The sequence below is a fragment of the Ursus arctos genome, unplaced genomic scaffold, assembly GCF_023065955.2.
Source record: "Ursus arctos isolate Adak ecotype North America unplaced genomic scaffold, UrsArc2.0 scaffold_22, whole genome shotgun sequence".
NCBI lineage: Eukaryota > Metazoa > Chordata > Mammalia > Carnivora > Ursidae > Ursus > Ursus arctos.
In genome coordinates this window covers 23,296,519-23,323,677 of record NW_026622897.1, presented here as the reverse complement: position 1 = coordinate 23,323,677, position 27,159 = coordinate 23,296,519, and the positions used below count along the sequence as shown (strand labels likewise).

Genomic DNA, 27,159 nt, shown 5'->3' with positions numbered 1-27,159 from the left:
ATGGAGGCCACAGCAGAGTTAGAGAACTGGAGAGTGGCTCGCTCGGCCAGCTGGGGGATGTTTTAGAGGCAGGTGTGAAGCAGGCCCTGAGCTCTAGTCCAGCTGTGGGCTAGCTTCACCTGTGGTGTCCCCACCCTTGCTTAGCTGCCTCACTGAGGGCTCTAACCCGCAGGCACTGATGGGTTTTGACTAAGGCCGGTTTTAGATCTGCCTTGGGGTGGGGGATGGGGGTGCAAGGAAATAGTCCTGCTGGGCAAGCCCTGAGTCTTCCAGGAGGCCCCAAGGTGAGTACCGACACCCCCACACTGACAGTTCCAGCTGTAGCTCCTCCCATCCCAGCTGTAGCTCCTCCCACCCCAGCTGTAGCTCCTCCCATCCCAGCTGTAGCTCCCCCTACCCCAGCTGTAGCTCCTCCCACCCCCAAGGCACCCCATCTTCATAAGGGACTGCTGGCCCTAGATGCCTGATAGCATGCAGTTCCCCACCCAGGTGCTCAAGGCTGCCTTGTTCCCTTTTCCATGGGGGCAGGATTCCAGTGCATTCCCCATTCCCTCTGGACCTGCTTCCCCACAGAAAAAAATGCCTAGAATCAAGATTCAGCCCCGTGCCCCGGGCAGGAAGAGCCCCGCTTTCTCCCTGTGTCCCTGCCCCTCCTCTCAAGACCCAGGCCACGTGTCCAAGCACAAGGATCCCCTTCCTCTGCTATGACAGCCCCACGAGAGGCAGTTCCCCACCTCAGGCTGCCTGCCTCCTCTCTCACCAGCCCCTGGACCTAGAACACCCAGCCTGAGGGCATGTGGGCCTGAGGTCCCCTTTGCGCGGCCTTAACCTCTGCCTCACTCTGCTGCTTCTCTCACTCCCAGGGAAGGCACCTCATAGCAAGCAGGAAAATGCTTCCGTTGTCGAAGGCCAGCTGAGAACTGTGAAAATCATAATTCTGTGACTCCATAATTCTGTGGCCAGGAAACGTTTGCAATCTGTCTCCAGGTCTAGGTCCGCTAATCAGGAGCCTGTCTGCGGCAACACATACCAGGCGCGCCGCGTTGACAGGACAGTCAGCACCGGCCGCCCGTCCTCCTCCTGGGCCTCCAGACTGGAAAAGAAAAGCCCTCTGCAACTTGTCCTTTTTAAGGCTCTTCTCTGCTCTTTTCTCTTTTCTCTCTTGAGGCTCCCCGGCTGCCCGATTCTCCCATGGATTGCCTTCACCCATTTCCTCCCCTTCCCTCTTCTGAGGCTTCATCCGGGCTCTCCTGGCCCAGCCTGCAGGGAGCAGGCCCAGGGGCTTCTCCGCTGGCCCTGAAGGCCAGGTCACACCCAGGAGCCCCCCACCCCCACTGTGCCTCACATCTGCCTCCCCCAGATAGGGGCGCTGAGCTGAAGTCAGAATATCTCCGCGATGATTGGTGGGGATGCTTATTTTAAGCATTTAATTCCTTGCCCCTCTGTTTTTCTCCCCACTCCCGGTTCAGTTCTGACTGGCTCATCTTGCCTTCGGAACCCCAGCTTTCTCCGTGGATCACACCCCAGGCTGAGGCGGTGGAAGAGAGCTACAGTGAAGGTTATAAGTACTTTGAGATTCTGGGGCTGAAAGTACCAGAAAAGAACAGGTCACTGGTTTCTTCGCTGGGTGGGAGCAGCGGGCCACGGTGCGGTCGGGAATGGCCAGGACGTGGCTGACGACAGCTCTACATGTGCTTGGGGGTGCAGTGTGGCCCAAGCCACCTTCTGAGGGTCACTCTAAGGATATCGGTTATCTGGTAGGCTACACATGACACGTGGAACACAGCAGAGGAGACACACATGCTTCACAGATGCTTACGGACCATTAGTGAAGGGCCTGGTCCTCCATAGCTCTCAGGAAGTGGACACTGGTCTGGGAGCTGAGAGGAACTGCCTGCATGAGTCGCGTGGACCCTGACCCATGAAGTCTGTGAGCTCACCCTAGGACCAGGGGGTGGCACTTCCAGGTGGGCAGAACCCACAACAAGCCTCAGGGCGGTAGGAATGAGGGGCAGGCCCTCTCTAGGTGTCAGCCCCTGGAGGAGAGCTGCTGGTTGGTCTTGAGACCCAAGGAGGGAGGTGACCCCGGCCAGTGGGCAGAGGGAAGTGTGTATGAAGACAGAGGCCACCCTGTAACTCTCATTGTGGGGAACCCCATCCCGGCCTGGCCCTGAGCCGTGCTGACAGGAGCTGGGAGGAAAGAGGTCAGCACTGCCTCAGGGGCCCAGGCAGGGGGCCACCTGCTCAGGGAGGCCTGAGCTAGGAGCTTCCAGGACGGGATACACTGTTCCTCCCCACAGAGCCTTGATGGCTCCTGGGCCCCCCAAACTGCACCCTCAGCTCATTCACACCCTCCTCCCCCTGCTCTGCAGCTGGTGCTGGGCTCAGAGGCCAGGGAGAGGAGGTTCTGGGGTGAGTACAGTCCTCACACAGAGCCCCTGTTCTCCCGGGACCCACTCAGACCCTCAGGCTCTTCCTCTCCCTCGTGCTCAGCCTCTGTATCCAGCTCTGTCTCAGCACAGCCCCCTGGCAGGGGCAGGCTAGGGAGGTACTGGAGGAGCCGGCCTTCCCGCTTCATTTCTGCCAGCTCCTTGGCACAGCAGCTGGGCGTGTTGGTCTCGTACGTGTCATGGAAGGTGTTGTAGTCCACCTCATAGAAACCCTTCTCCAACGTGAGGACTGGTGTGAATCGGTGGCCCCAGAGCACCTCTGTGTCCATGTAGGAGCTCCGTGCCTGGCAAGTCATGCCTGCGGGAACAGAGGGCACAGGTGTTAGCATTAGCCACTGCCAGCCGTCCATTGTCCGTCGGGTCCAGCCGGCCAGCGAGCCAGCCAGCCGGCCTTTGTCGTAGCTCTGCCTGTGCTAAGCACCATGGAGGCGCAAAGCTGCATGAGACAGTGCTCGCCCCGAAGGAGCTCAAGGTGTGGTAGAGGCGGAAGGTTAGAACCCAATGTGCGAGGTTCTGGAGTAGGCTCCTAGAGACTGGAGTGGATGGTTCTGGAAGAGCCAGAACCAGGGACATGGTTCCTGAGAACAGCGTTAAGGTCTAGAAGATTGAGACACAAAAGAGGCAGGGAAAGGGTTTGAGCAAAGATAAATTCACATGGAGCGAATGTAGAGAAGCTGACAGTCTTGTAGGACACACAGGGATTGTTCTGGGTAGACACATATGGGCAGAAGCCTTGCTCACGCTCTCTCTCTCTCTCACACACACACACACACCCCTTGGCTCCTTGATGGCAGCATGCTCCAATGCCTCCATTCCCTGTCTCCTCAGCCCTTGCTTGCCTATGTTATTTTTAGGTGTTGCTTTCTCTCCGGGGAGGAGAGCAGATTTGTTTATGGATGAGGGAGCCTCTGTGCTTGGGGTCACAGGAAAACAGCTTGCTGATATTTAATCTTCCGGCCAAGGAAGGTACTGGCGTGTGCTCTTGGGAACGAACGAGAAGCCGGCTCCAGCTTCCCAGGGTGGGCTTTCTCTGGTGGGGGCCTTGTGCACAGACCCAAGTGCAAGGCTACTTCCCACCCACTTGTGCTCCAGTGCTGGGCACCCCCGAGGTGCCCCCCACACCGTGGGCTTGCAGCCTACTCTCTGTTCCCAGGGTGTGGCCTGGGCCAGGCCCTTCCACTCAGTCCTCCCCCATCGTTGCCTGGCAGAGGCGTAGAGGCCCGAGCTGAGCATTGATCAGCCTAGACCCAGACCAGGTGTCTGCAGGCTCGGGGGCCTCAGGAAAGACAGCGGGACCCCCACCGGAACCTGCGGGCCACAGCTCCTGGAGGCCTTCCTGTTCCGTTTCACCCCTTGGGATGTGGCAGTGCTCCCCCCCAGCGAGAGACACCCCCCCCCCGCCCCCGTGTCCCTGGCAGTCATCTTCCCATGCATTTGGGAAGGAAAGAAGCCCCTGTAGGGGCCAGGCACCGTGCTTTACGTATGATACTCCATCGAATCTTCTAACTCCCTCAACGACCCCGTGAGATGTATTATGCTCATTTTGCTGATGACTTAAGCAACTTGCCCAAACACACACGGGCCAGTTATGGTAGAGCCGTGAGAGTCCAAACTCAACCTGCGTCAACAGCACATGATTGGCTCTGTGATGTGGCCACCAAGCCACTGAAGTCGTGGAGGAGAGAACAGATGTGGGTGGGGGCTTTCCTTCCCTTGTCTCCCAGGGCTCCCTGCAGTCACGGGAGGGGAGGAGGTCAACTAGACAGGGCAGGGCACCTGGGGGCCACTGACTTTGAAGGATACTTAGGGGAGGGACCAGTTCAGCTGGGTCACCACCTGATCTCTCCACGGTGGGGGTGGCAGTGAGGGCATGGGGGGGAGTATAAGGCACAACTCTCCTGTTTGTCCCCACATCTCTGACCTGACCCCTCCTCTGTGGCCTCAGAGTGGTTCTCTTCTCCCCAGAAACTCAGCTGGTGTTCTGATCCCAAGCCCGGCACCAAGGGCAGCGTGACCTGCGGGCCCCCAGCTCTGCCGCAGGCTTCCTGCATCCTGACTGTCCTTGGCCCCAGGGGCTCCCTCGGCTGCCACCATATGCTGCCTGGCCAGGCTCCAGCTCCCAGCAGATGGCCGAGCAGCCCCCTCCGTGCCAGTACCCGGAGCCTGCTGGCGCCCCCAGCCAGGTCCCACAGGCTCCAGCCGAATAAGAAGGTCTGTGGATGCCCCGTCTGAGTTTCCCACGCAGCAACCAGCTTCCCAAGAGGTGAGGAAGGCTTGTTTGGCCATCTTTGTGACAGGCCCCTGAAATTTCAAAGCTCGAGATTTGTAAGTGAAAAGACCTGAATCAAACACGAAGCTGGGCGACACAGCGTCTATGCCTGTTAAATGGGGCTGGCGTGGTCCTGCGGTGTCGTTCCAAGAATTAGAAAAATATGTATCATTCTGAGCCTGAGTGAGTTTTTCTACAAGTGTTCAGTCTACTGGGTGAAGAGCAGACAAAAGATGGCAAGAGGAAGAAAAGGAATAAGAAGCGGGGTGCAGGGTGCCGCTGGAGGGCTCCTCTCCCCAGGAGTTCAGGCAGCAGTGGTGGGACTGGGGCCTCGTGCTCCCGCTGGCCGTGGGCTCCCCTGGCCTTTGAGGAATGGTGGGAGCTCCTGGCTGCCAGCTGCCCGTGAGGGCTGGTAGCTGAGCAGGGAGGTGCTGGGTTGGCCACAAAGAGGTCATGTGCTTGGGCCCATGTGGAAGCAGGTGTACTGTTTTCGGCTGGGTCCGTGTTCACTCAGCCAGCCTTCCCCAGGGAGGCTCAGGGCAGCCTTCTCCAGAGGGCAGGCAGCCAGAAGAGCTGCTCCCACAGGCCTGGGGTGTAGACATCTCTTCAAAAAGAGGATTCTGTGACTTTGGGAAACCTCGTGTTTGGGAAATGCCACACACTAGCCTCTTCTCACAGAGTGGTTCGCGGCACGTAGAGACACCACGGAGTCCTGCTGTGAAGAAGCCTGTGCACCCTGTTTCACTGTATTTCTCAATACAGGGGGAAGACACATGCCCCAGGATGGGGTGGGGCAGGGTAGCCTGTTGAAAGCAAGGGCCAGCTTTGGGGTCCCCTGCCTTCACAGGCATCCTGGCTCTATGACTTGCTCTTGGACAAAACTAGACCAATGCCTTGCGTGTCTGTGCCTCTGTTTCTCTATCTATAACCTGAACATCATCTCACAGGGGGTGGGAAGGCATTAAGGGCGATGCTATATGTTTAAAGTTTAGAACTATGTCCAGAAGTTAGAGGATGCAGTAAACATTAGCTGTTGTTATTACTCCGTCTTGATTGAATAATGATACCCCTCAGATCACCATTACAGATTGGGCTGGCTGAGAATCCTGGGATTCTCAGCCATCTTCCAGTCCTGGTGGCCTAAGCTCCCAGCATGTGGGAGGGTTCTGTGGCCAAGGAGGATAAAGCGTCTTACCTGTTGCCTCCACCATCCCTTCTAGAATGACCACGACTTCAAACTCCTCCTGATCCAGCTGGGCCCGAGACATCTCCCAGAAAGGGCTCTTCTCGTTGATCTCGTGGGAGATGATGAGTGGAGACACCAGGAAGAGACGGTCATCCCCAGTGTCGAAGCCCACGTTGATGTCCGTCTGGTTCAGGGGGATGAACTCCCCTTCTTTGGTCTGCCGGGACTTGATGAGCTTGGCACGGATGGAGGCCTCCACAATGTGGGAGTTGCGAAGGTCACCCACCCGGAACATGAGGCAGAGCTTCTCATCCCTCATGGAGATAACCGCATTGTTGGAAAACATGAGGGTCTCTGCTCTCTTCTTTGGCTGACTGATCTTGACGAACATGCACCCTACCATGAAAGCATTGACGATGGAGCCAAGGATGGCCTGGACCAGGAGGAGTATGATGCCTTCTGGACACTTCTCTGTGATTACCCGGAAGCCATACCCGATGGTGGTTTCAGTCTCAATGGAGAACAGGAAGGCAGACACAAAGCCACTGAGGTTTTCAACACAAGGGATCCACTCCTGGTCACCAACATGGTCCAGATCACCCCGGATGTAAGCAATCAGCCACCAAATGAAACCGAAGAACAGCCAAGTGATGGTATAGACCATGGTGAAGACAAGCAGGTTGAAGCGCCATTTGAGGTCCACCAGGGTGGTGAAGAGGTCGCTCAGGTACCGGTAGGTTTCCTGGACGTTGCCATGGTGGACGTTGCACTTGCCACTCTTTTCCATGTAGCGCTGGCGGGGCTTCTTGCCTTCCGCTAGCAGACGAGTACGGTCGGTGGCGATGGGGAGGTAATCGCGGGCCTGTTTGGGAATCTTCTTTGGGTCCCTGGGAGTGACTCCAATCTCCATATCCTGGTTCATAGCATTCCTAGAATCGCCAGCCATGGCTGGGATGCGTTGAGTTAAAAAAGACATCATCAGTGAAGGGGACTGTGCTGATTCACAGACACACAAGACTTCAAGGTCACTCCTGCCTCTGTGCTCTCAAAGGCTCTCGTCTAGTGAAGAGTGGAACCGACTGCAGAGTTCTCAAAGGCAGGGACCATGGTTTTATATATTATTTGCTTGTATCCCTGGTGCCTACGACAGGTTCAAGCACGTAATAGCAGCTCAACAGTTGTTTGTTGCATAAGTAAATGTGTAGTGCAAACTACACGTTGTGTTGAAAGGATTTAAGAAATCTGGGAGCAATTAAAAAAATAATTATTGCAACAATTTATTAAGTGCCTGATCTCGTCCATGCATGATACACAGACTTGTCACTCATTATCGCAGCAACCGGTTGGAGTTGGAGCTTGATCTCCACTGATTGCTTATGCATCATGCTTATTTCTAGAAGTCTCTCCCCCTCCCTTAGAAGGTAAGCTCCACGGGGCACAGTTGTGTCTGTTTTGTTCCCTCATACATTCCAAATACCCAGCAGGTAGCCCGGGAACATACTGTGTACTCAAAAAAAGCACTTGTTGAATAAATAAGAAAATAAATAAGAGTCCCAAAGAGGTAAGTGGTTAAGTGATACCTGGGCCACCAAACACTTACCTGGCAGAGCTGATATCTGGATTCTTGCTCACGGGGCCCAGAGCCTGAGCTTTTTTCTTTATATCTCCCTGTCTCTTTTCTTTGTGTCTCAGATCTTAGCAGCAGACAGAAAGGAAAAGGCAGTGAGTGTCTGATTCACCATGTGGTCACTCCTACTGTCTGAGGGGGGAGTCTGTGGCTGTCTGAGCACTTACTGATATGACAAATCGCTGTGTAGACCCACCATTAAAAATCTGGACACAGTAATCCCCTGCCCTCTAAAAAACTGAAATGGACTAGATATTAATGCCCCTAAGGATCTCCAAAGGGCTGTAAACTTATATGTGGAAACAAAAACAAACAAATGAAAGCCAATTTCACAGATACGGACAGCAGGTTGGTGGTTGCCAGGAAGAGGGTATATGGGGCGAGCAAAATGGGTAAGATGGTCACAGGGTACAAACTTCTAGTTGTAAACTAAGTCCTGGGGATGTAATGTATAGCGTGGCGATTATAGCTAACAACAGCGTGCTGTATATCTGAAAGATGCCGAGAGGGTAGGTCTTCAAAGTCTTCATCATGAGAAAAAAATTATAATTATATGCGGTGCCGGATGTTACCTAAATTAATGGTGGTGATCATTTCGCAAAACATACCTATATCAAAGTCATTATGTTACACACCTTAAGCTAATAGAATGTTACATGTCAGTTATCTCAATTAAATATCTCGATAAAAAATAACTTTAAAAAAAGGCTGTACCATGTTTTGGAGTATATGCCATACTTGAAAGAAACACCCAGACACCTGTAAGAGTCCGCTGTTTTTCTGATATTCTGCTCACTCCTGTTGAAAATACTTTAAGACTCTGATGGAGCTAGGAAAGACCACGAGAATCTCCACAGCTAATATCACAGCTTAAATTTCTGAGCGTTCACGAGCCAGGCACTGTGCTAAGGAATTTATATCCATTAGCTCATTTATAATCCTCACAACAAGGGTATCAGAGAAGTACTGCTATTATCCCTCCAATCTTCAGGCAAAGACGAGGAAGCTCAAGCAGTTCAGTGTCTGGGTTAGGGTTTGAATCTAGGTTTCTCTGGCTCCAGCCTGGGGTCTCCCAGTACCCACCATGCAGAGGCCAGCAGACATTGCTGTTCCATGGCTCCTGCTTAGACTGATAAGCTGGTCACTCCAGAAAGTTCTAGGGGCTTCTGATCCTGGGGGAGTTCACCTGAGGAGATGCTATTACTCAGCCCTTCATCTTTATAAGCAAGCTTGTCTTAATTTCACAGGTAGTCCCTCTCCCTGGAAAGTGTCCCTGATAGAACAACCCGGATGAATGTTCTATAAGCCATGCAGGAAGATTTCACCCATCGTGGAAACTCAGATGATCCTGGCAGACCTTTATCTTTGCTGCCTTGGTGGTTGTGGTGATTTCAAGGTAACCTTTGAAATATCATATTGAAGGGTCATCCGAAGGGCTGTTTGTCTCGGACGTCTGTTGGCCATTTCCCATTCTGCACAGGGCCACCTGCTCCCCGCTCCCTCACATGGCAGTTACAAAGATAAATGAAACGAGGAGCAGGATACTTGGTGCTGCTTTGCAGAATCCCAAACATGATTTTTCTCTGCCCGTAGGTCGGAGACTGTTTACAGAGAACTCAGGGATTCCCAGAAAGGGGAAGAAATGCCGCTACTCCCTATGCCCTGGGGGCTCCTGGGGATCCCAGCTGTTGGAATCCAGATTGGTGTTTGGGGGGCCTCCCCAAGCCCCCGGTGTTGGATAGGGCAGGCCCAGTGCTGGCAAGAATGAGTCACTGGTTAGGGCACCTGGCAAAGCACATTCTGCCCTCAGCTCTTCCAGAGAAATAGCTTTTCTGCTGATTTTCTGCACTGTTTCCTTCTTTATTTTTAAATATACTTTCATATGTTCTTGTAGGAGAAAGCCTTGCACTGTCCTAGAGACGGAGAAAGGTTTTCTAGGACACCTCAGTCAAGATGGGAGAATTTTCTTGTGTCCAGCAGACAGGGAAAGGCTTCACTTCTGATTTGATACTGGCATCCATCCTCCAAGCGTGCTAGAATCATCGGCAGAAGTTCTTCCTCGCTCAGCCCAGGGTGAGACCTGGGTTCTAGCTTAGCTTCCAAGAAACGTGTTCTGTGACCCAAGGAAAAATAGTCTTCATTTTCTTTGCCTCAGTTTACTCTGCTATAAACCCCAGATAATATTTTCTGCCATTCCAGCCCTGGGGCCATTATGAGGACCTAGGGCAAGACTGTATGAATACAAATGTAAGTATAAATATACATGTAAATATCTATTCATAAACTCTTCCTTGAAGTGAAACTTAACGCAATGCCCCTCTAATCCCTATTTTAGGGATGAAGAAAGAGACACGGAGCCTCTAAGTCAAGTATCTAAGGCCCCAGTGGGTCACTTGCCGGGCGGGCGTCACGCTGACGGGTATAGAACCTCCCCTCCCCAGATTTCTCCCTAAGAGTAAGTGAAATGCCCACTCTAGACATCTTGGCCTCCAGTGCTGTGAGCCCATTATCTCAAAAAGAATTTTCAGGGACAATGGAGATGAGCTTTTGAATCAGATTTTCAAGATGTATTCTATTCATTTATGTACCCATTCAGCAAGCATTAGTTGAGGAACCGTGAATGTCCAGCTTCTGTGCTGAGAGCTGGAGACGCAGCAGTGAGTAAGACGAACGCAAACCCAGCCTTCGTGTGGTTTATAGTCTAGCAACTGCCCCCTTTGCTCCCAGGTGTCTGAGCAGAACTGCCTGCGGGGAGAGAGGCAGGGGGAAAGGCTCTGGGCTGGAGGAGGCAGGCAAGGGTGACAGCTGCTGTCTGCAGGACCAGGGAAAGGCACTGACGGGAGCACATCCCATTAAAGCTCATCAAGCCTGGTGCTGCCGTTCATCTGGAATCCTCTCCTGTGTCTGGGACTAGGAAGCGTGCCCGGACATGATTAAAACTCTTGGGTAGACAGAGCCTGAAGTCCAGCAGAGTGGTTTAAACTCTTTGATATAGAAACACAAACGGAGAAAGAATCAAAAGAGGCAAAATCAAAGGAAATTGTATTTTAGGTGATGCGTGAGTGGGTCTGACGTCCTTGCAAGCGGACCGCTGTTTTAAGAATCCCAAACAGGGGCGCCTGGGTGGCACAGCGGTTGGGCGTCTGCCTTCGGCTCAGGGCGTGATCCCGGCGTTATGGGATCGAGCCCCACATCAGGCTCCTCTGCTGGGAGCCTGCTTCTTCCTCTCCCACTCCCCCTGCTTGTGTTCCCTCTCTCACTGGCTGTCTCTCTGTCAAATAAATAAAATCTTTAAAAAAAAAAAAAAAAGAATTCCCAAACACCCCCGCCACACACACAGTGTAGAAAGCCCTGTGTCAGGGGGGTGCTTTTTCTAGAAAGTCAGGAGCCTGTGGACACAGCATCTTGATAGAAACTGCATTTGGAAGTCAGCAGGGTTTCTTGAATGGAGCACTGGGCTAGGAGTCTTTTTTTTTTTTTTTTTTTTTTTAGAGAACCTGCAGGGGGGTTGGGAGAGGAGGGGCAGAGGGAGAGGGAAAGAGAGGATCTTAAGCAGGTTCCACATTCAACGTCCTGCACAGACCCAGATGTGGGGCTCGATCTCACGACCCTGAGATCATGACCTGAGCCGAAATAAAGAGATGGACACTTAACCGACTGAGCCACCTAGGCACCCCTGGGAGTCTTGGTTCAGATTCAATTTCCCTATTGCAAAAATGAGGATCGCAGACATCCTTAACGACTTCTTCCTTTCTCTCTTATATTTGCTGGGTCAATGTCTGCTTCCCGAGGATTTGGGATACGAGATGAGGTTGGAGGAAAGGTAATGGAGGAGAATATACTCCTATCTCAGACTAGATATTTGTATGCTGTTCTACGGAATCTATATGGCTGTACTGGTTGTTAAAATATGAAAACAATCCAAAGTGGTTGCCCCAATGCCCTCAAGGACCTTCAAGATTAGCAGGAAGCATTAAAAGTGTTATCAAAGGAGTATGTGCCAGGTATAGAGAAGGAACCCACAGGGCAGCAGAACTCAAGATGCCCCCATGATTCCTGCCCCCGAAATAAACTCCCTGTATATGCCCCCGGACCTGGGGATGGGATACTCACTCCCATGATGAGGCTATGTCACAGCACAGCTGACTTGAAGTCTGCGGTGAGCCAGACCTAATCAGGGAAGCCCTGAAGGGGACTGGGCTTGCCCTGAAGCAGGTGATCGGAAGCATGAGAGGAATGAGATGAGAGGGAGAGGCTCTTTGCTAGCTGTGGAGATGGAGAGGGACACGTGGCAAGGAATGCGGTGACCTCTCGGAGCTGACAGCACCCCATGTGACAGCCAGCAATGAAACAGGGACCTCCTCCTATGATCACCGAGAACTAAATTCTGCCCCAACCACAGCAGCTAAAGTTCCAGAGGAGCGTGCAGCTTGCTGACACCTGGCTTTCAGCCTTGTGAGACCCTGAGCAAAGAACACAGTCATGGCATGCCTGGGCTTCTTACTTACGAACCCCGAGCCAAAAACTGGGTGTTGTTCTAAGCCATTTAGTCTGTGGTCATTGGCCATGGCAGAAATAAAAGTCTAACATAGACTAGAAGGGGGAACCAGGTAATAAATAGTTAGGAAAGCTGACTCTGGCATCAGAGTGCTCATCTTCCGATTTCACCTTGAGCTGAGGGACTTTGGGGGACGTTACTGCTCTAAGCCTCAGTCACTTCTTCTGCAAAATGGGGATGATGACGGCGCCAACCAAGGAGGGCTGCGGGGGAAGCTGAAAGAAGGCGCATGCGCATTGCTGGCCGCAGCTCCGATTTATTTTTCAGCCAGGGCTGGAGTTGTGGGGGTGGGACGGGAGAGCTTCGAGCAATTCTGGAGTGCCTAGTGTGGGTCAGCATCCTGCTTCCACGGCCTCATTTACTCCACGGGGAGGTACTGTCTTATTCTACGAAGAGGGAAACTGGGGGAGAGCTTAGATAACTCGCCCACAGTCACACAGCGGCTGCAGGACGCTCTCTAGAGCCCACCGTGGTTGCAATGCGTGAGAATCGCTGCGGGGAGAGGAGTGCCCAGCTCGCTCCAGTCTCTCTGGGATCCCCAGGAGGCTATGCCTGAAGAACTTTCTAAGAACTCTTTCGCCTGTGGCTCTTCTACGCGGATGCAGAGGCTGTTCTGGTGCTAAGATCCAGGAGGATCTGCCCTGCAGAGGCTGGATCCTCTGCTCCTCTCCTCCTGTGTCCCCGTGAGTCCCCTCCCTCGGTCTGGAGGCAGGAGCCAGAAGAATAAGAGGAGGGGGGGATGACCCAGACAGGGGACCCCCGGTGCAGCGGGGATCTGTGAGTCTCTAGAATTGGGGGGGGGGTGCCTGCAACATGGGGTTGGGCTCCCCCCGGGGGTCCAGCACAACCCCAGCCACCTTCCCACTGCCGATCTCGGAAGAGACCAGGGGGCTTTCCGTGACCCTCCTTTTCTCAGCAGTCTGCCCGAGGACAAAATGTTGGAAACTGCAATTTTGTCCTCTGCCTTATAGTTCCCTGCCAGCCACGGCAGCTGCCCTTCCTGACCTCGGAACTAGCGGCTGGGGAGGCGGGGAGGGCTGGGGGAGAGCAAAACCCCACCAGCTCCCAGCCCAGAAGCTCCGGTCCAAGCCCCACTTCGCCAAGGAGGGGGGTCAGCCGGTGGCCCCAGCCCCCCAGTCCCTGTGCCCAAACCACACTGATGGGCTGGCTCCGGCCAGGGGGCCAGTCCTGGTTTCCTGGCTTTCAAAATTACCATCCTTTAAAAAACAAAGAAAAAAACCTTAGTGCATTCTGAAGTCTAATGGCAGAAGAGCTCAAGAGTAATCAATCTTTAAAAACCCATCGGGTATTTTATTTTAAAGCCCAGTCATTTTGTAGCTACTATTTGTTCTTATCAACTTAGGTGGGAACCTAGTCTTTAATTCCTGCCTGTTTTGTGGTTTTATTTTTTGAACCCGAGTTCAAAAACTATCTGGGTGATAGCACATGAGATAGTAGGTGTGAAAGCCCATTGGGAACTGTAACACACGGATTCCTTCCCTCCTTCCCTCCTTCCCTCCATCAGTGACACCCCCCCACCCCCCCACCCCCCCACCCCATCCCCCCACCCCCCCCACCCCCCCCACCCCCGCCGAAAGGTCGCTACAAGTTCTCACTCCGCTGGGCGCTGGGGGCAGGACCAGGTAGATCAAAGCTTCCAGCTCTCCTGTGCTTCCCAGTCCCAGAGATCTCGTTCAAATGCAGATTCTGATCAGGTTGGTCTGGAGCTCCTGGAGCCTGCATTTTATCGAGGAGCTCCCAGCCCTGTTAATGCCGCTGGTCCTCTGAGTTGCGAGCCTTCTCCACAGTGGGTTCACATTGCAATCAGCCGGGAGCTGGACCCCATGCTGATGCCGAGGTCCCACACCCAGAGACCCTGACCCAGGGGATTCGAATAGCAATTGATATTGGGGACCACTGCTGTTTTTTCTGCCCTCTGGGGCTCACGGTCTGGTGGGGAACACACAGGCCAACGGTCAGTGCAGTAGAGAGTGACAGAGAGACCAAGTTCTTATTTTGGCTTCACCACGGTGAGTGAGGAAGGATCTGGAAAGACTCGGTGGAGAAGGCACGTGGTGAGTGCGGTGAGCGGAGCCTGCTTGCGGTGAGAAGCTCCAGTACTGAGCACCTGAAGTGCCGTCTCTGGGCTGGTGATTTTTATGCATTGTCGCATTGAATACTCAGCTAGGTCTGCCCCTGAGGTTATGGGTCCTCAGCCCTGCAGGGTTTGACCAGGCTGTCAGTGGATCTGAGCCTTGGTGGGGGTCAGGCCTGAAATGCCTGACCTGGGAGACTGCCAGAGGGACACACGCCGGGTCTGTGTCATGAAATCAGTTCATGATTTGCTGCTGTGTTGCCCGACGTGCCCAGGCTGCCCGGAGCCATTTCCCTTTTCCTCCTGAGGGGGCTGTACCTTCCATCCACCCTCCTGCTTGCCTTCAGAGTGCCTCGGGCTGTGGCTTTCAGCGCCTCCTTGACTTTTTCCAACAAGGCAACATTTGCCCCTCATAAGCACCTAATTGTTCCAAGGAGACAGGGTGTCCACACATCTCGGCTAACACCTGTTCAGGTGTAATCCCCGAGTGCTTCTTCCACTCCCAGAAATGTCTGTGTTGATGAATGGATGAAGAAGATGTGGTACTTGTATCCAACGGAAGATTACTCGGCCATCAAAAAAACCGAAATCTCGCCATTTTCGACAATATGGATAGAACTAGAGGGTACTATGCTAAGCAAAATAAGTCAATCAGAGAAAGACAATTATGATCTCACTTATATGTGGAATTTAAGAAACAAAAAGAGCATAGGGGAAGGGAGGAAAAAATAAAACAATATAAAATCAGTGAGGGAGACAAACCATAAGAGACTCTTAGTCACAGGAAACAGACTGGGGGTTGCTGGAGGGGAGGGGGGATAGATGGGGTAACTGGGTGATGGACATTAAGGAGGGCACGTGATGTCATGAGCACTGGGTGTTATATAAGACTGATGAATCACTGAACTCTGCCTATAAAAGTAATAATACACTATATGTTAGTCAATTGAGTTTAAATTTTTTAAAAAGGGAAGAAAAAAAAAGAAGAAAAAGAAATGTCTGTCTTTGGACAATATGACCCCTCACAAGGAAGAGACAGCTATAACCAGCAGCCACGGCTTCCACCAAGAGTGATTCTCCTTCATCTCAACTGTGTCTCCCTCTGCCAGGTGTGGGGTGAATACCAGAACTTTCCGGCTGAGTGGGGGGGCATGTGCTGCGGTAACCGGAACCCGCGAGGTTGGTACCAAACTCTGGTGTCTACGAAGCTCGGGGGGGGGGGGGGCTGGACTGGCTTCTTTCGACACAGACACACTGTGACGTGCTCATTATACTGGTCGTGTACAGATAATATCCTTTCTCCCGTTTTTTATTCCAATCCAAGCTCTGCTTAGACCTTCATTTTCAGGTTTGTGATAGAGAAAAAGATTTTGAGATAAAATTCTCTTTATTCTGGGTAAAGCAATTATATGAGCAGAGAAGTACAATCAAAATGTGCTCTGGGTTTGGGGGACCCGACAGGGAGTGATGGGGACAGAGGCGAGGTGAGCCTCCTGACGGGGCCACTACTGTCCAGCAAGAGCTCATGGCTGCTGCCGTAAGACCTTCCTCTCTCTTTTTCCAGAAAAGCTAGAAGTGAAGACTTTTAAGCCTGAAATTTTTTTGTCAACATTGACCACTAATTGGACAATTTTTGAACGAGCGAGTTAATCAAGGAAACTGTATCTGCGAGTCAGCTTCAGTCTGTCAGCTGCCAGCTTATACTTCGGGGCTGCTGAGTCGGGGACAGGCTTCTTCCTCACACGGACACGTCGGATTGGACTTTGAGCTGTGCCGGGCGTGGTGCGAAGAGCTGTGGTAGCGCCAAAGAATTCTCCTCGCTAACCGGTCTTCCACGACCACAGCCTGTCAGCCCTCAGGACCGAGGAAGCCGGAGGGCCAACCTGGGACTCACACCGCAGCACAGACAGAGGTGTGTGGGCTGCTGCCTCCGCGCCCGCCCGTCTGGTTTCCACGGTCCTGACGAGCCCTGTCTCCTCACCCACAGCCTCCTTCTCCCCGGTCCCCTCCATTGTGCGGATGGCTCTCATGACCTCTCTGCATTCCTTTTTTTAAAAAATATTTTATTTATTTATTTGAGAGAGAGAGAGATTGAGAGAATGAGTGGGGGTAGGGGCAGAGGCAGAAGCAGGCTCCCCACCAGGCAGGGAGCCCGACGTGGGGCTCGATCCCAGGACCCCAGGATCATGGCCTGAGCCAAAGGCAGACGCTTCACCAACTGAGCCACCCAGGCGCCTACCCCTCTGCACTCCTACACTACATCTTCTGCCTAGCAGCCTGGTCCTCCCCAGCTGCACCCTTGGCAGATATGCTGTAGCCAGTAGAGTCCTGGACAAGCATTGCAGCCCTCCATTTCCATCCTGGCGGAAGCGGTTCTCAGTGGGGAGAAATTTCTGACTCTAAATGCCTCAGAGAAGGTGGAAGGGGCTCTCTCCAGAGGAGGGCTGTAAGAACAGGAGCATGGGTCCGGTCACCTCCCAAGCTCATTTCTGGCTCAGCTGTAATGGCTGCCGATGACCAGCGATTAGGGAATCCTGGGATAACAGGCCTGTGAGGCTCTGACATGAGTAGGGTTAGACCATGTGGGTCTGGTTTTATGGCCAGGGTGTCCCTCACTCTCAGGGGCCCACGAGGGCTCGGGGAATGCATCCTTGTAGCTCTGCTCCACGCTGAATGCCCCATAACGGGGACTGTGCAGAGATCTGCCATAGCCAGAGCGAATTTTGGCACCCCTGTCTCTGGAATGTGAAGGTCTCTGGGGGCTGTGTGAGGGCGGTGCGTGCGCCAGGAGCACAGTGAAGGGCTTTCACTGGAGCATGGAGCCAGGGACAGGCTGGTTGGAGGAATGGGCTGTGTCAGATAGGACACTTCATCACTGCGGCTGTCCCAGCACACCATGTCCTTGATGGCTTAGCTGCTAAGGCCACCGCAAGACAGCAGCTGTGTCAGGCGGGTGAGGAGGCCTCAGGCGCCGAGGGCCCCCCTGCATCGGCCCGGCTCAGACTGGCCCCTGCCCAGGGAAGGGCTCGCACGCCTCTCCCCAGCCCAGACATCCCGGCCTCCATCCTAGGGCTGCCTCTGTCCCTCCGAGGGGCACCCTTGTATCCGGCCCTTCGGCACCAGGGGGATTGTTATTTAGGGCAAAGTCAGGGTGGGGTAGGGATGCAGGACTGAGGCTGTTCCCAGAGCCACTCAGCGGTCCCCAGTTTTGACTCGGAGACACCCTGACAGGAGCAAGCCCTTTGGGGAGCATCTGTCCCTTCTGTGCCCTTCGACGCCCTTGACACTCGTTCTGCTGTTGTTCTAAACATGTGTTCCATTTGTTGCCTGTAGCTGGTGAGGCTGACTTCTTGTTTTTCTTTGCAGAATAGCCCAGGAAGTGAAGTGTGAGTCTGTATGTGTGTGTGTGTGTGTGTGTCTCTGAAGAGGTGCCTTTGTATGTTAACGTCATCGTCTCAACAACACTGTAGGGTAAGTACAGCGTATCTGTTACACAGGTAAGGAGACTGAGAGTCAGAGAAGGCAGGGAAGGAGCCGAACCCGGCTTTGGGCTGACTGGCGGCCGACCTGCAGAGCCCACGCTCCCCGCTTTCCCACTTGACATCCACCCAAGTCCAGAGCACCAAACAGAGTGTGACCTTGTTCGGAAGTATAATCCTGACTTTCCTGGCCACCTGTCTTGCCCTGAACGACACATTTCTGCTGAGGTCCCCACCCTGGGTCTCTTTCCTATGTAAAAAATGTAAATATCCTAGGGAATCCTAATGTTCATGAAATAGCTCCCATTGTTTTGGGAAAATTCTGCCCTCCCAAATAGTAGTATGAGGCACTTGGTTCCCTAACCTGCATTGTTCCAGGCTAAGACCAGGTATGAGATATGAAATAAAGCAGTATTATTATTACTACATGGAATTGTAATGGAATAATAATAGCAATTGATATCTCTCTAGGGGCTCTTTCAGAATTCTTGGATCGGCTCATGAGAATCCTATAGTATTAATCCCACTTTCTAGCTGGCGAGTTGGGGCTTACCCAGGGCACGCAAATGCTGGTTAACTCGCTCCCAAGATGGTGACATTGTAGACTTAGCGACACTGAATGGGAAGTTTTATGTAATATAAACACTGACCAATGTAACAATAGGCCTAACGGTAGCCTTGACTTTTCTGGCTGCGCTGTGAAGGGGGCCAGTCAATGCCACCAGGGGCACCAGAAGATGAGCCTGGGGCCTTCAGAGCCTTGGGCAGCCCAGACAAAGGAAGATAATTGGCTGCTCATTCAAATTGTATCCTTGGGGGGTTTGGCACCACAATTCTAAGGCAGTAATAAAACCTCATGCATCGTTTTAGGATATCTGCAGAGAAACATGTACTCTAGGAGAAGGGCTGTGGACTAATCCCATGCTTGCTTTGTCATTAAAGAAACAAAAATACTGACACTTCATGATAAAGCTAAAAAGCCAAGAGAGAAGGATTAAATGGTGTTTCACTCAAGGGTTCTTTTTTTTTTTTTTTTTTTTAAGGATGACAGAGTTGTTGTCTGAAACGGGAGCCGACAGATGTAGTATTTGCTGGTGGAGTTCAGTTCTTTGGAGAAAATACAGAGACAAAAAGATCATTTTGATGGTACTTAAAAGATCTATTTGAATATATTTCAGGGAGTCCAAATATACCCAGCAATTTTTAAAAGGGCAAAATCGGGCCTAATGCAAGGTATGGAATATAAGAGTTGAGAGTCTTAATCATGTCGTGAGTACCTTTCCAGCAATTTAACATTTCCTATTGTACCTAATTATCGATCAGGGCCTCTAGGGAGCAGGCCTGGAAGCTTGTGACTGAGGTGCCCAACCCGCGTGGTTCTCATTTGTGTGGCAGGCTGCCGAGGGGTCCTGATGGCTGTTCTTCCTAATACTAGGCCATGGCTTCCTGACCAGAGTCCCAATTCACCCACCCAGCCCCCTGCGGATGATGTCTGAAAAATTGTGAATAAAAGGGCATGAAAATCAAATTAGTTCATTTTCCATTTTCCCCACATTTGTATCTGTCTACCCAGTACTTTTCCTTTTTAAGCCCGCTATCTCTTTGAAAGCGAGCAGCGCGCTTATAATACAGTCTCTTCATTGTAACCCTGCTCTGTGAGTATGTATTCTGCATTAAATAATAAAGGAGATTAATAATTAAATCAAAATGAAAAACCACTTGTTTCCTGTCTACAGCCCAAGGGACAGATTTCCTGGGCTGGTGCCAATTTATCAATGATGATTAGAGAAGAGGAGGCCGGAGAGGTACAGAGAAGACGGCAATGAGAAAGCCGGGTAATGTGAATATGAATGTACTTATGTACAAGTGAAAAAGAAGGGATGAAGGGGCGCCTGGGTGGCACGGCGGTTAAGCGTCTGCCTTCGGCTCAGGGCGTGATCCCGGCATTATGGGATTGAGCCCCACATCAGGCTCTTCTTCTATGAGCCTGCTTCTTCCTCTCCCACTCCCCCTGCTTGTGTTCCCTCTCTCGCTGGCTGTCTCTATCTCTGTCAAATAAATAAGTAAAATCTTTAAAAAGAAAAAAAAAGAAAAAGAAGGGATGGTGACAGAAGGTGAGTGAATGGGGAGAAAAGACCAGAGAAACAGGGCACAGCAAGTAAAATCCCGGTAGAAACCTATTAGAGTTGAAACCTACTGGGGGCTCACCAAACACCAGATTGCATTCTAAATGCTTTACCTATATTAACTCATTTAGATATTTCAGAAAAAGTATGAGATGGGTACTGTTTCCCCCCTTCTACAGACGAAGAAACTGAGGCATAAGGGAGGGTGAGCCAACTGCCCCAAAGCTGGTGTTTGCATGGATTGAAACCCAAGCTAATTGGCTCTAGAGTCGCTCTCAAAGTCTAAGGACAAGAAAAAGAATGTCCCAAATGCTCCAATAAAGAGGAATGAGACAAATATTATGGGAGAATGAATGAACAGGAAAAGCCAGTGAGAGTAAGAAATAAATAAAGTCATGGGAATTAAAGAGTTGAGCATGAAAGCAGGTCAAGAAACAAAGGATGGAAAGAATACAAAGTGAAAGTCAATGGGGGCATCAGAAATGAGCATTAGGAAGAAGAAAAGAAAGAACAGAACAGGATCTGTCAAAGGGAATCTCTCACTGAGCGCGTACTGTCAGACACCTGTCCTTTGCTGTCTTATATAACCTCCACACCGTATCAAGGTAAGTGTTCTTATACCCATTTTACAGAGGGTGAACTGAAGGTCTGAGAAACCAAGTGATATGCCCAAGGTCGCAGTGTTGGTTCATGGCAGATCAGAAAGAACTGTTGTAAATTACAAAACAGCGATATAAGAAATCAAAGAATATCTAAACAAGTGAAGAAATATACTATGTTCATAGACTGGAATACAATACAGTGAAGATGCCAGTTCTCCCCAAACTGAATATGCAGGCTTAATACAATTCCTATCAAAATCCCACAAGATTTTTTGGAGATGTAGAGAAGATTATTCTAAAATTTCTATGGAAAAGGAGAGGAACTAGAATAGGTGAAACAATTTTGAAAAAGAATAAAGTGGAAGAAATCAGTCTGCTGAACTTTATTTTTTTTGTTTTTATTTTTTAAAGATTTTATTTATTTATTTGACAGAGAGAGAGACAGCCAGCGAGAGAGGGAACACAAGCAGGGGGAGTGGGAGAGGAAGAAGCAGGCTCCTAGCGGAGCAGGGAGCCCCATGTGGGGCTCAATCCCAGGGCCCTGGGATCATGACCTGAACTGAAGGCAGATGCTTAACCAACTGAGCCCCCCAGGTGCCCCCAGTCTGCTGAACTTTGAAACTTATTATATAGCTAAGTCTGTGTGATAATGGAGGAAAGATAGGCACATAGATCAATGGAGCAGAACCCAGAAACCAGAAACAGACCTTCACAAATATACCCAACTGGTCTTTTACAAAAGTGCAAAAGGATTCAATGGGGGAAAGACCATCTTTATAGTAAAAATGGCACCAGAGAAATTCAATAGACAAAACCCATAGACAAAAAAATGAACTTGACTAAGTCTTAAACCTTATATAAAAATTAACTCAAAATGAATCATGCACTTAAATGTAAATGGTACAGCTATACAACTTTTAGGGGAAAAAAACCCCCAAAAACCCTGGGGGAAACTTCAGGATCTGTGGCAGGTAAAGAATTCTTAGACCCGACACTAAAAACCTCATCCATAAAAGGAAACACTTCTAAATTGGACTTCATCAAAGCTGAAAGTGTTTGCTGAAAACGACCTTGTTAAGATAAAAAGACAAGCTCCAGAGTAGGAGAAAATGTTTGCAAACCACGTATCTGACAAGGGTTAATACCTCGCAACTCTACGGACCTCTCAAGAGCCGACAGTAAAACAAACGATCTAATTAGAAAATGCGTGTAAGACATGAAAAGACATTTAGCCAAAGAAAATATACGGAGAACAAACAAGCACATGGAGAGATGGTCAATATCATGAGCCATTAGGGGAACGCAAAACCACGATGAGATATGGTTGCACACCTACCAGAATGGCTACAATAAAAAATGGTGACAACACCGCATATTGGCAAGGATGCAGAGAAAAAGCGTCGCTCCTACATTGCTGGTGGGAAGGGAAAACAACGTGTCAGTTTCTTTTTTTTTTATTAAGATTTTATTTATTTATTCGACAGAGATAGAGACAGCCAGCGAGAGAGGGAACACAAGCAGGGGGAGTGGGAGAGGAAGAAGCAGGCTCATAGCGGAGGAGCCTGATGTGGGGCTCGATCCCATAACGCCGGGATCACGCCCTGAGCCGAAGGCAGACGCTTAACCGCTGTGCCACCCAGGCGCCCCAACATGTCAGTTTCTTAAAGAACTAAACATAGGATTACCATGTGAACCATGGATGGCCGCTCTGGGCACTTAATCCCAAAGAAATGAAAATTTATGCTCATGCAAAAACCTGTATACCCGTATTTAGAGCAGCTGTAATCATCATAGCCTCAAACTGGAAACAACACACAGATGTCCTTCAAGGGTAAATAGTTGAACAAATTCAACAACCACACTGACATATCACACCCACACCCTTGGATGAATCTCCAGAGAATTATACTGATTGAAAAACCCAAAGGTTATATACCATAGGATCCAATTTATATAACATTTTTGAGCTGACAAGCACTATAGAAAGAGCAGATTCATGGCTGCCAGGGGCTAAGGAAGAGGTGGGGCAGGTGGGGAACAGGTTTGGCTATAAAAAAGGGCAACATGAGAGATCTTTGCTGTGATGGAAATGTTCATTTATGCGTGAACATTTAAGGGAAAGAATCAGGGGATATTCACACAGATGGAAGGAAGGACCAGGGCGAGCGGAGGCCGGCCTCGGAGCCACAGAAGCTCCCTCCGTGGGCTCCCTCCGTGGGCTCCCTCCGTGGGCTCCCTCCTCTCTTGCGCCTCACTGTTTTTTCGAGCCCCCTTGGAAAGCCTTCCCTGGTTCTCCCTGGCCTTCCTTTGGCCCTTCTGTCTCTCTGCAATGGCTCTTATCCCTGATCCTGTAACATATCCGTGGGCACATCTGCTTTCCTCAGTCAGTCCTCAGAGAGAGCTCCAAGCTCGGGCAGGCAGGGGGTGTAAAGGACCCAGTCTTGTAACACAGGTTCCTACACACGGTCTGGCCTGTGGTAGGAACTCCATACCCACGTTTAAAGGAATATTCGAGCGACTTTTAGGTTCGTCCAATGAAGGCAACTTTCTGAAATGACAGGTCATTTGGGGCTGCGAGGCCTGCATACCTTGCCGTCTGTGATAGCCCAGGGTAGCTGGCTGCCATAAGCTTTGTTTGTCAGGGACTCTTGGACCTGGGCTCCTGTGGGATCTGGTATCCCTGCTGGATGCCCAGCTTGCCGGACCAGAGACAATACCTCGTCTCTTTTACTCTTCTGCCTCTCCTCCTGGCCAGACTCAGAGCATCAAACACTCAAAAGCACCATCTTGGGAGGGACAGACTGTGAGGGTAAAATACACAGGACGCAGGGTCGGCCCCTGATGGCATTTGTCTGCCATAGTTCCTCCCCCTCCTTTTCCTTTATGAACAGCAAGAGATAACGCAGGACGATGGCATTAGGGCCTACGTGAGATTCAGGTAAGGAGCCTAAAATGTGAAAGAAGACATAGGGATGGGCGCACACCTGGCATCCAGCAACCAAGTGACAGGAGGAGAAGGAGAGTCTAAAAGCTTATCGTGATCTCTCCTTTCCTCCCCCTCCATTTATTTCCCTTTTGACTCCCCAGCCCCGGCCCCTAGCCTCCCTGGCCACCAGATCGGTTGACCCTTGGTGACCAGGAAGTGCGGTAGCCACCTGACAAAGCGGTCGGATGATCCCTGACCTTTGCCCCTCAGCCTGCTCTGGTCTGGAATGATAATGGAACTTAACATTTACGCACCAGCCAGGATCTCCAGGGTCATGTGTTAAAGGTTTGGCTCTGCCATTTAACTTAACACGGTTGTTGGCAAGGGTTGCTGTCATCCGGGGCTCTGTGGACTAGAATAGCTCACTTATCAGAATGTCAAGGTAGGAGGAACTAGATAAGCTTGTGGCACTGGCAGGGGCCATGGCTCTGTCCCTCGGCAGCCAGGGTCTCAGGAAGGGCCAGCTGTCCCGTCAGTTTTAAAATAATCCCAGAGAAAGCCACCCACAAGTCTCCTAGAGAAAGACATTCAGGTGTTTTTTTCAAATGCCGCACTGCAATCCTTTGTGTTTGAACTTCCATGCTGTTTCTCTTGTCTTGAGGAAAAACAGAAAAATTCCTCCGTGGCTGACAACTATCACAAAGCTCATCTGATGATGGTCCCTGTCTTGGAAACACTGTCAGCTCTCCGAGGCCTGTCTGTAGCTCAGACACAGGGAAAAGTTGAATCTAAAAATGGCTCCTTCGAACCACCTAAAGGATTCCTCCTTTCTCTCCATGGTACTTCCCCCCTCCCCAACCCCAGCCTAAATATTCCATCCGTATCGCCCAGAAAACGTAAGCTTTGGCACTCATGCTCTGAAGTGGAAAAACATAACCTTGCCTGAATGATCACGTTCCAAGGTTTTCAAAAATTAATTACTCCTGCCACATGCTAAGCGATCAGCTAAATGGCTGCAGAACTGAGTTAAAAACAAGAAACAGAAGTAGATACCATTTGCAAGGACGTGGGTGCCCACAACACCCATCTGCGGCTTGGACCGCAGAAGGCAATGAGAACGCGGTCATCTGCAAAGCAAGTGGGAAGGGGAGCAGGGGGCACTCTAGTTGTCTCTTCCCTGCTGTGGGCTCAACTCCCGCATCCCTGGCTGAGAAACCCAGGCAGGCACTGGCAGGAAGCCTCAAAGGGATCTTGCTGCACAGCCAGCCGGGGACAGCGGGACAGAGAGAACGTCTGTGACGGAGCCACACGGATGTCTCTGCTGGGCTCCCAGGGGACATGCCTGCAGACTAGGGGGTACCCACGAGAGGCTTCTCCCGGGGGACTCCTCCTCAGGGAAGGCAGCAGTTTCTGGGACAGCCCTGGCCAGCTCAAGGTGCCAGCCCCTTCTCTCTGCTCACATGTCCTCCTGTCCTCTCCTCCAGAGGCAGCGCTCGCTGGATGGAGTTCATTCATTCTCTGTGTAATGCAGGTGGACCAGCAGGTTATAGTGGCTTTTGGAGAGGACAGGAGAAGTCTGTCTGAGTGGTCCCCTCGCTGTCGGAGGGCTGGGTAGGGTACCCAGAACATGGCTGAGGGGACCTGGGGAGCACTGTCCTGTGGAATGTGCAGACCAGCTCCCTACCTGGTGTTTCCCCTTTCGGTGGTGGCCCTGGTGCTGTTATGATCATTTAGGCTGTTGTAATAATTTATTATCAACCTCATAATTAATAAACGGAGCCCAATAAGTAATAAACACTTAATAAACGCCCCAACACATTCCTTCCGAGGTAAAAGAAGGTTGTCTTTTTCTTGCCTTAGGCTGTAAGTCTCAACTCTGTGAATTTAGTTTCAGATTGTTTGGGTCCAGGATGATATAGGATTGGGATGAGGTGAGGTCGGGGGAGGCTGGGAGGAAGAGCAGGAGGAAGAAGAAACATCCCCTCACATCCGCAAAAGGCCCAGTATCACACAGTCAGCATTCCATAATGACCATTTCTTAATATTATTGCCAAGAAGCAGAGCGAGGCCGTCTCGGGGCAGATCAATAGTTTTAAAATCCCAGGCAGCCTGACTAAGCTTTTCGTGTCAGAGCCCAACCAAGGGCCTCTCCCTCTAGCTCCCACACCATCCACCCTGCTTGGTCCTTCCACCCAATTCTAGGGCGCCTCACGGTCTCATCCAACCCGCTGATGGGATTTACACCTGGCTTGGAGGAAAAGGCACGGATTGGGGAAAGGTCAGCACACCTTTCAGGGTTAGTGTTTAATAGTGCAAAGAGTCTGGCTTTGAAGTCAGAGGACAGGGTTTAGAGGGTAACAGCTCGCCATTATTTCTGCTCAGAACTCTAAAGCTGCGGTCTCATCCGTAAAGCTGGCGGATGACCTCCACCCCACAGGACTGGTGTCCAGATGAACTCATAGGAATGTGTCTGGTCAGTCTTGGTTCCATAAATATTAGCTGTTTTTCCCTGCTGCTTTCTCACCTGGAAAAGTGTTTTGCGGACCAGAGAGCCCGATGACAAAAAGGTACGTTTTGGAGTCAGACCCAGGTGAGAATCTCACTTAGAAGCTGTGTACCTCCCAGAAGTTACCCAGAATCACCGAGTGGCTGTTGCTTAGCTGTAGGATAAAGATGTAAAAATCTCTCCCGTTAAAAGGATCGAAAGGGAGCAAAGCCCTTGGCACATTTGGACAAAAGCAAACATCCGGGTGCCTGTTGCTCTTCTGGAGGTGGAAAGGGGCTCTCAGAACAAGGGCTGGGCTAGCCTTCCGGACCTGATGTTGAGGCTAGGCCCTGGAACTTCGGGGCCAGACCCGGTCCCACTGCCTGAGGCTGCTCCCCAGTCCCGGGAGGAGGCGGGGCAGCCCTGTGTGATGGGAAGCACGGACAATTCTCCAGGGAGACACATGGATTTGGGAGAAGGGGAGTAATGATGGTCTTCCCTATTCCCTGTCCCTGCCCTTGCGGCCAGGACTCCTGGCCTTTCTGAACAGTTGGAAGGATGTTTAAAAAGAGATAGGCAGGCATGCAGGAAGTGAGCAGGCGGCAAGGAGGGCAGAAATAGCAAGGCCACGTTTCCAATTTGGCCAGACTTAAAAGAAAGCAAGAGTAAGCTGAGGGTCAGAGGCTCTGAGGGAGCTCACCGCCCCACCCCAGCCCTCTACACCCCCATTTGAAGGCAGAGCTGCTACCCAGGGGAATGATGTCCCCCAACCCCCACTGCCTTAGCCTCTCATAGCAGGCAGGGTGGTCTCAGGACCCCGGGGGTGTACCCCAGCTCTGGTATCAGCACTGCGTGTTTACAGCCCTCTGAAGGCTCAATTCCCAGCGCCCGTGACACCTGCGGGCTCTGGGGAGCTCGGATTTCCTGGCTGAACTTTAAACCCGCCCGAAGCCCTTCGCTGTCCCTGTGGGCTCCCCAAGTGGCAGGTGCCTGGCAAAGCTAACTGCCGGGGCAATGGGCAGCTTGAGAGTGCACATCCCGCCTTCCAGAACCAGTGAGCTGGGGAGAAAAGGAAGAAGGAAAAGAAGACAACTTACTTGTTGAGATCCGAGCTTCCAAGTCCCACTGATGCTAACTTCTGGACCTCCCTTAGAGGCGGTGCAGAGGCGCTCAGGGCCCTCGAGGGGACTCTCCAGCCCCAGCCATTACCACAGCCTCGGACTCTGCCTAGAGCTCCTCCCTGTCGTGGGGTCCTGTGGCCGGAGGCTTCTAAGCCATCCTGTCCCTTCCCTCGCCAGCCCCTTCAGTCACTCCCTTCTTCCGGCAGCGGGAGGCTCTGCTCACGCTCGCACTCTC

At 51.5% G+C, this 27,159-nt stretch overlaps 1 protein-coding gene across 2 annotated transcripts; it reads right to left on the bottom strand.

Annotated features, from left to right (window-relative positions):
• Positions 1-417: 417 nt before the first annotated feature.
• KCNJ5 (potassium inwardly rectifying channel subfamily J member 5) lies at positions 418-27,155 on the bottom strand. Of its 2 annotated transcripts, XM_057316715.1 has the most exons (4): positions 26,901-27,155; positions 7,506-7,599; positions 5,915-6,853; positions 418-2,748 (listed from the first exon to the last, which is right to left on the bottom strand). In XM_057316715.1, exons 3-4 carry the CDS (start codon positions 6,849-6,851, stop codon positions 2,426-2,428), a joined length of 1,260 nt encoding a protein of 419 aa, XP_057172698.1. In that variant the 5' UTR covers positions 6,852-6,853; positions 7,506-7,599; positions 26,901-27,155; the 3' UTR covers positions 418-2,425. The 2 variants fall into 2 exon arrangements, with proteins under 2 accessions (XP_057172698.1, XP_026361022.3); XM_026505237.4 differs by lacking the exons at positions 7,506-7,599; positions 26,901-27,155 and having other exon boundaries at positions 5,915-6,881.
• Positions 27,156-27,159: the final 4 nt, after the last annotated feature.

Coding starts and splice junctions, on each gene's coding strand:
- KCNJ5 (XM_026505237.4), bottom strand. CDS start 6,881: ATGTCTTTTTTAACTCAACGCATCCCAGCCATGGCTGGCGATTCTAGG. Junction 2,749..5,914: donor AGGGATGGTGGAGGCAACAG/GTAAGACGCTTT, acceptor CTGTTCCCGCAG/GCATGACTTGCCAGGCACGG.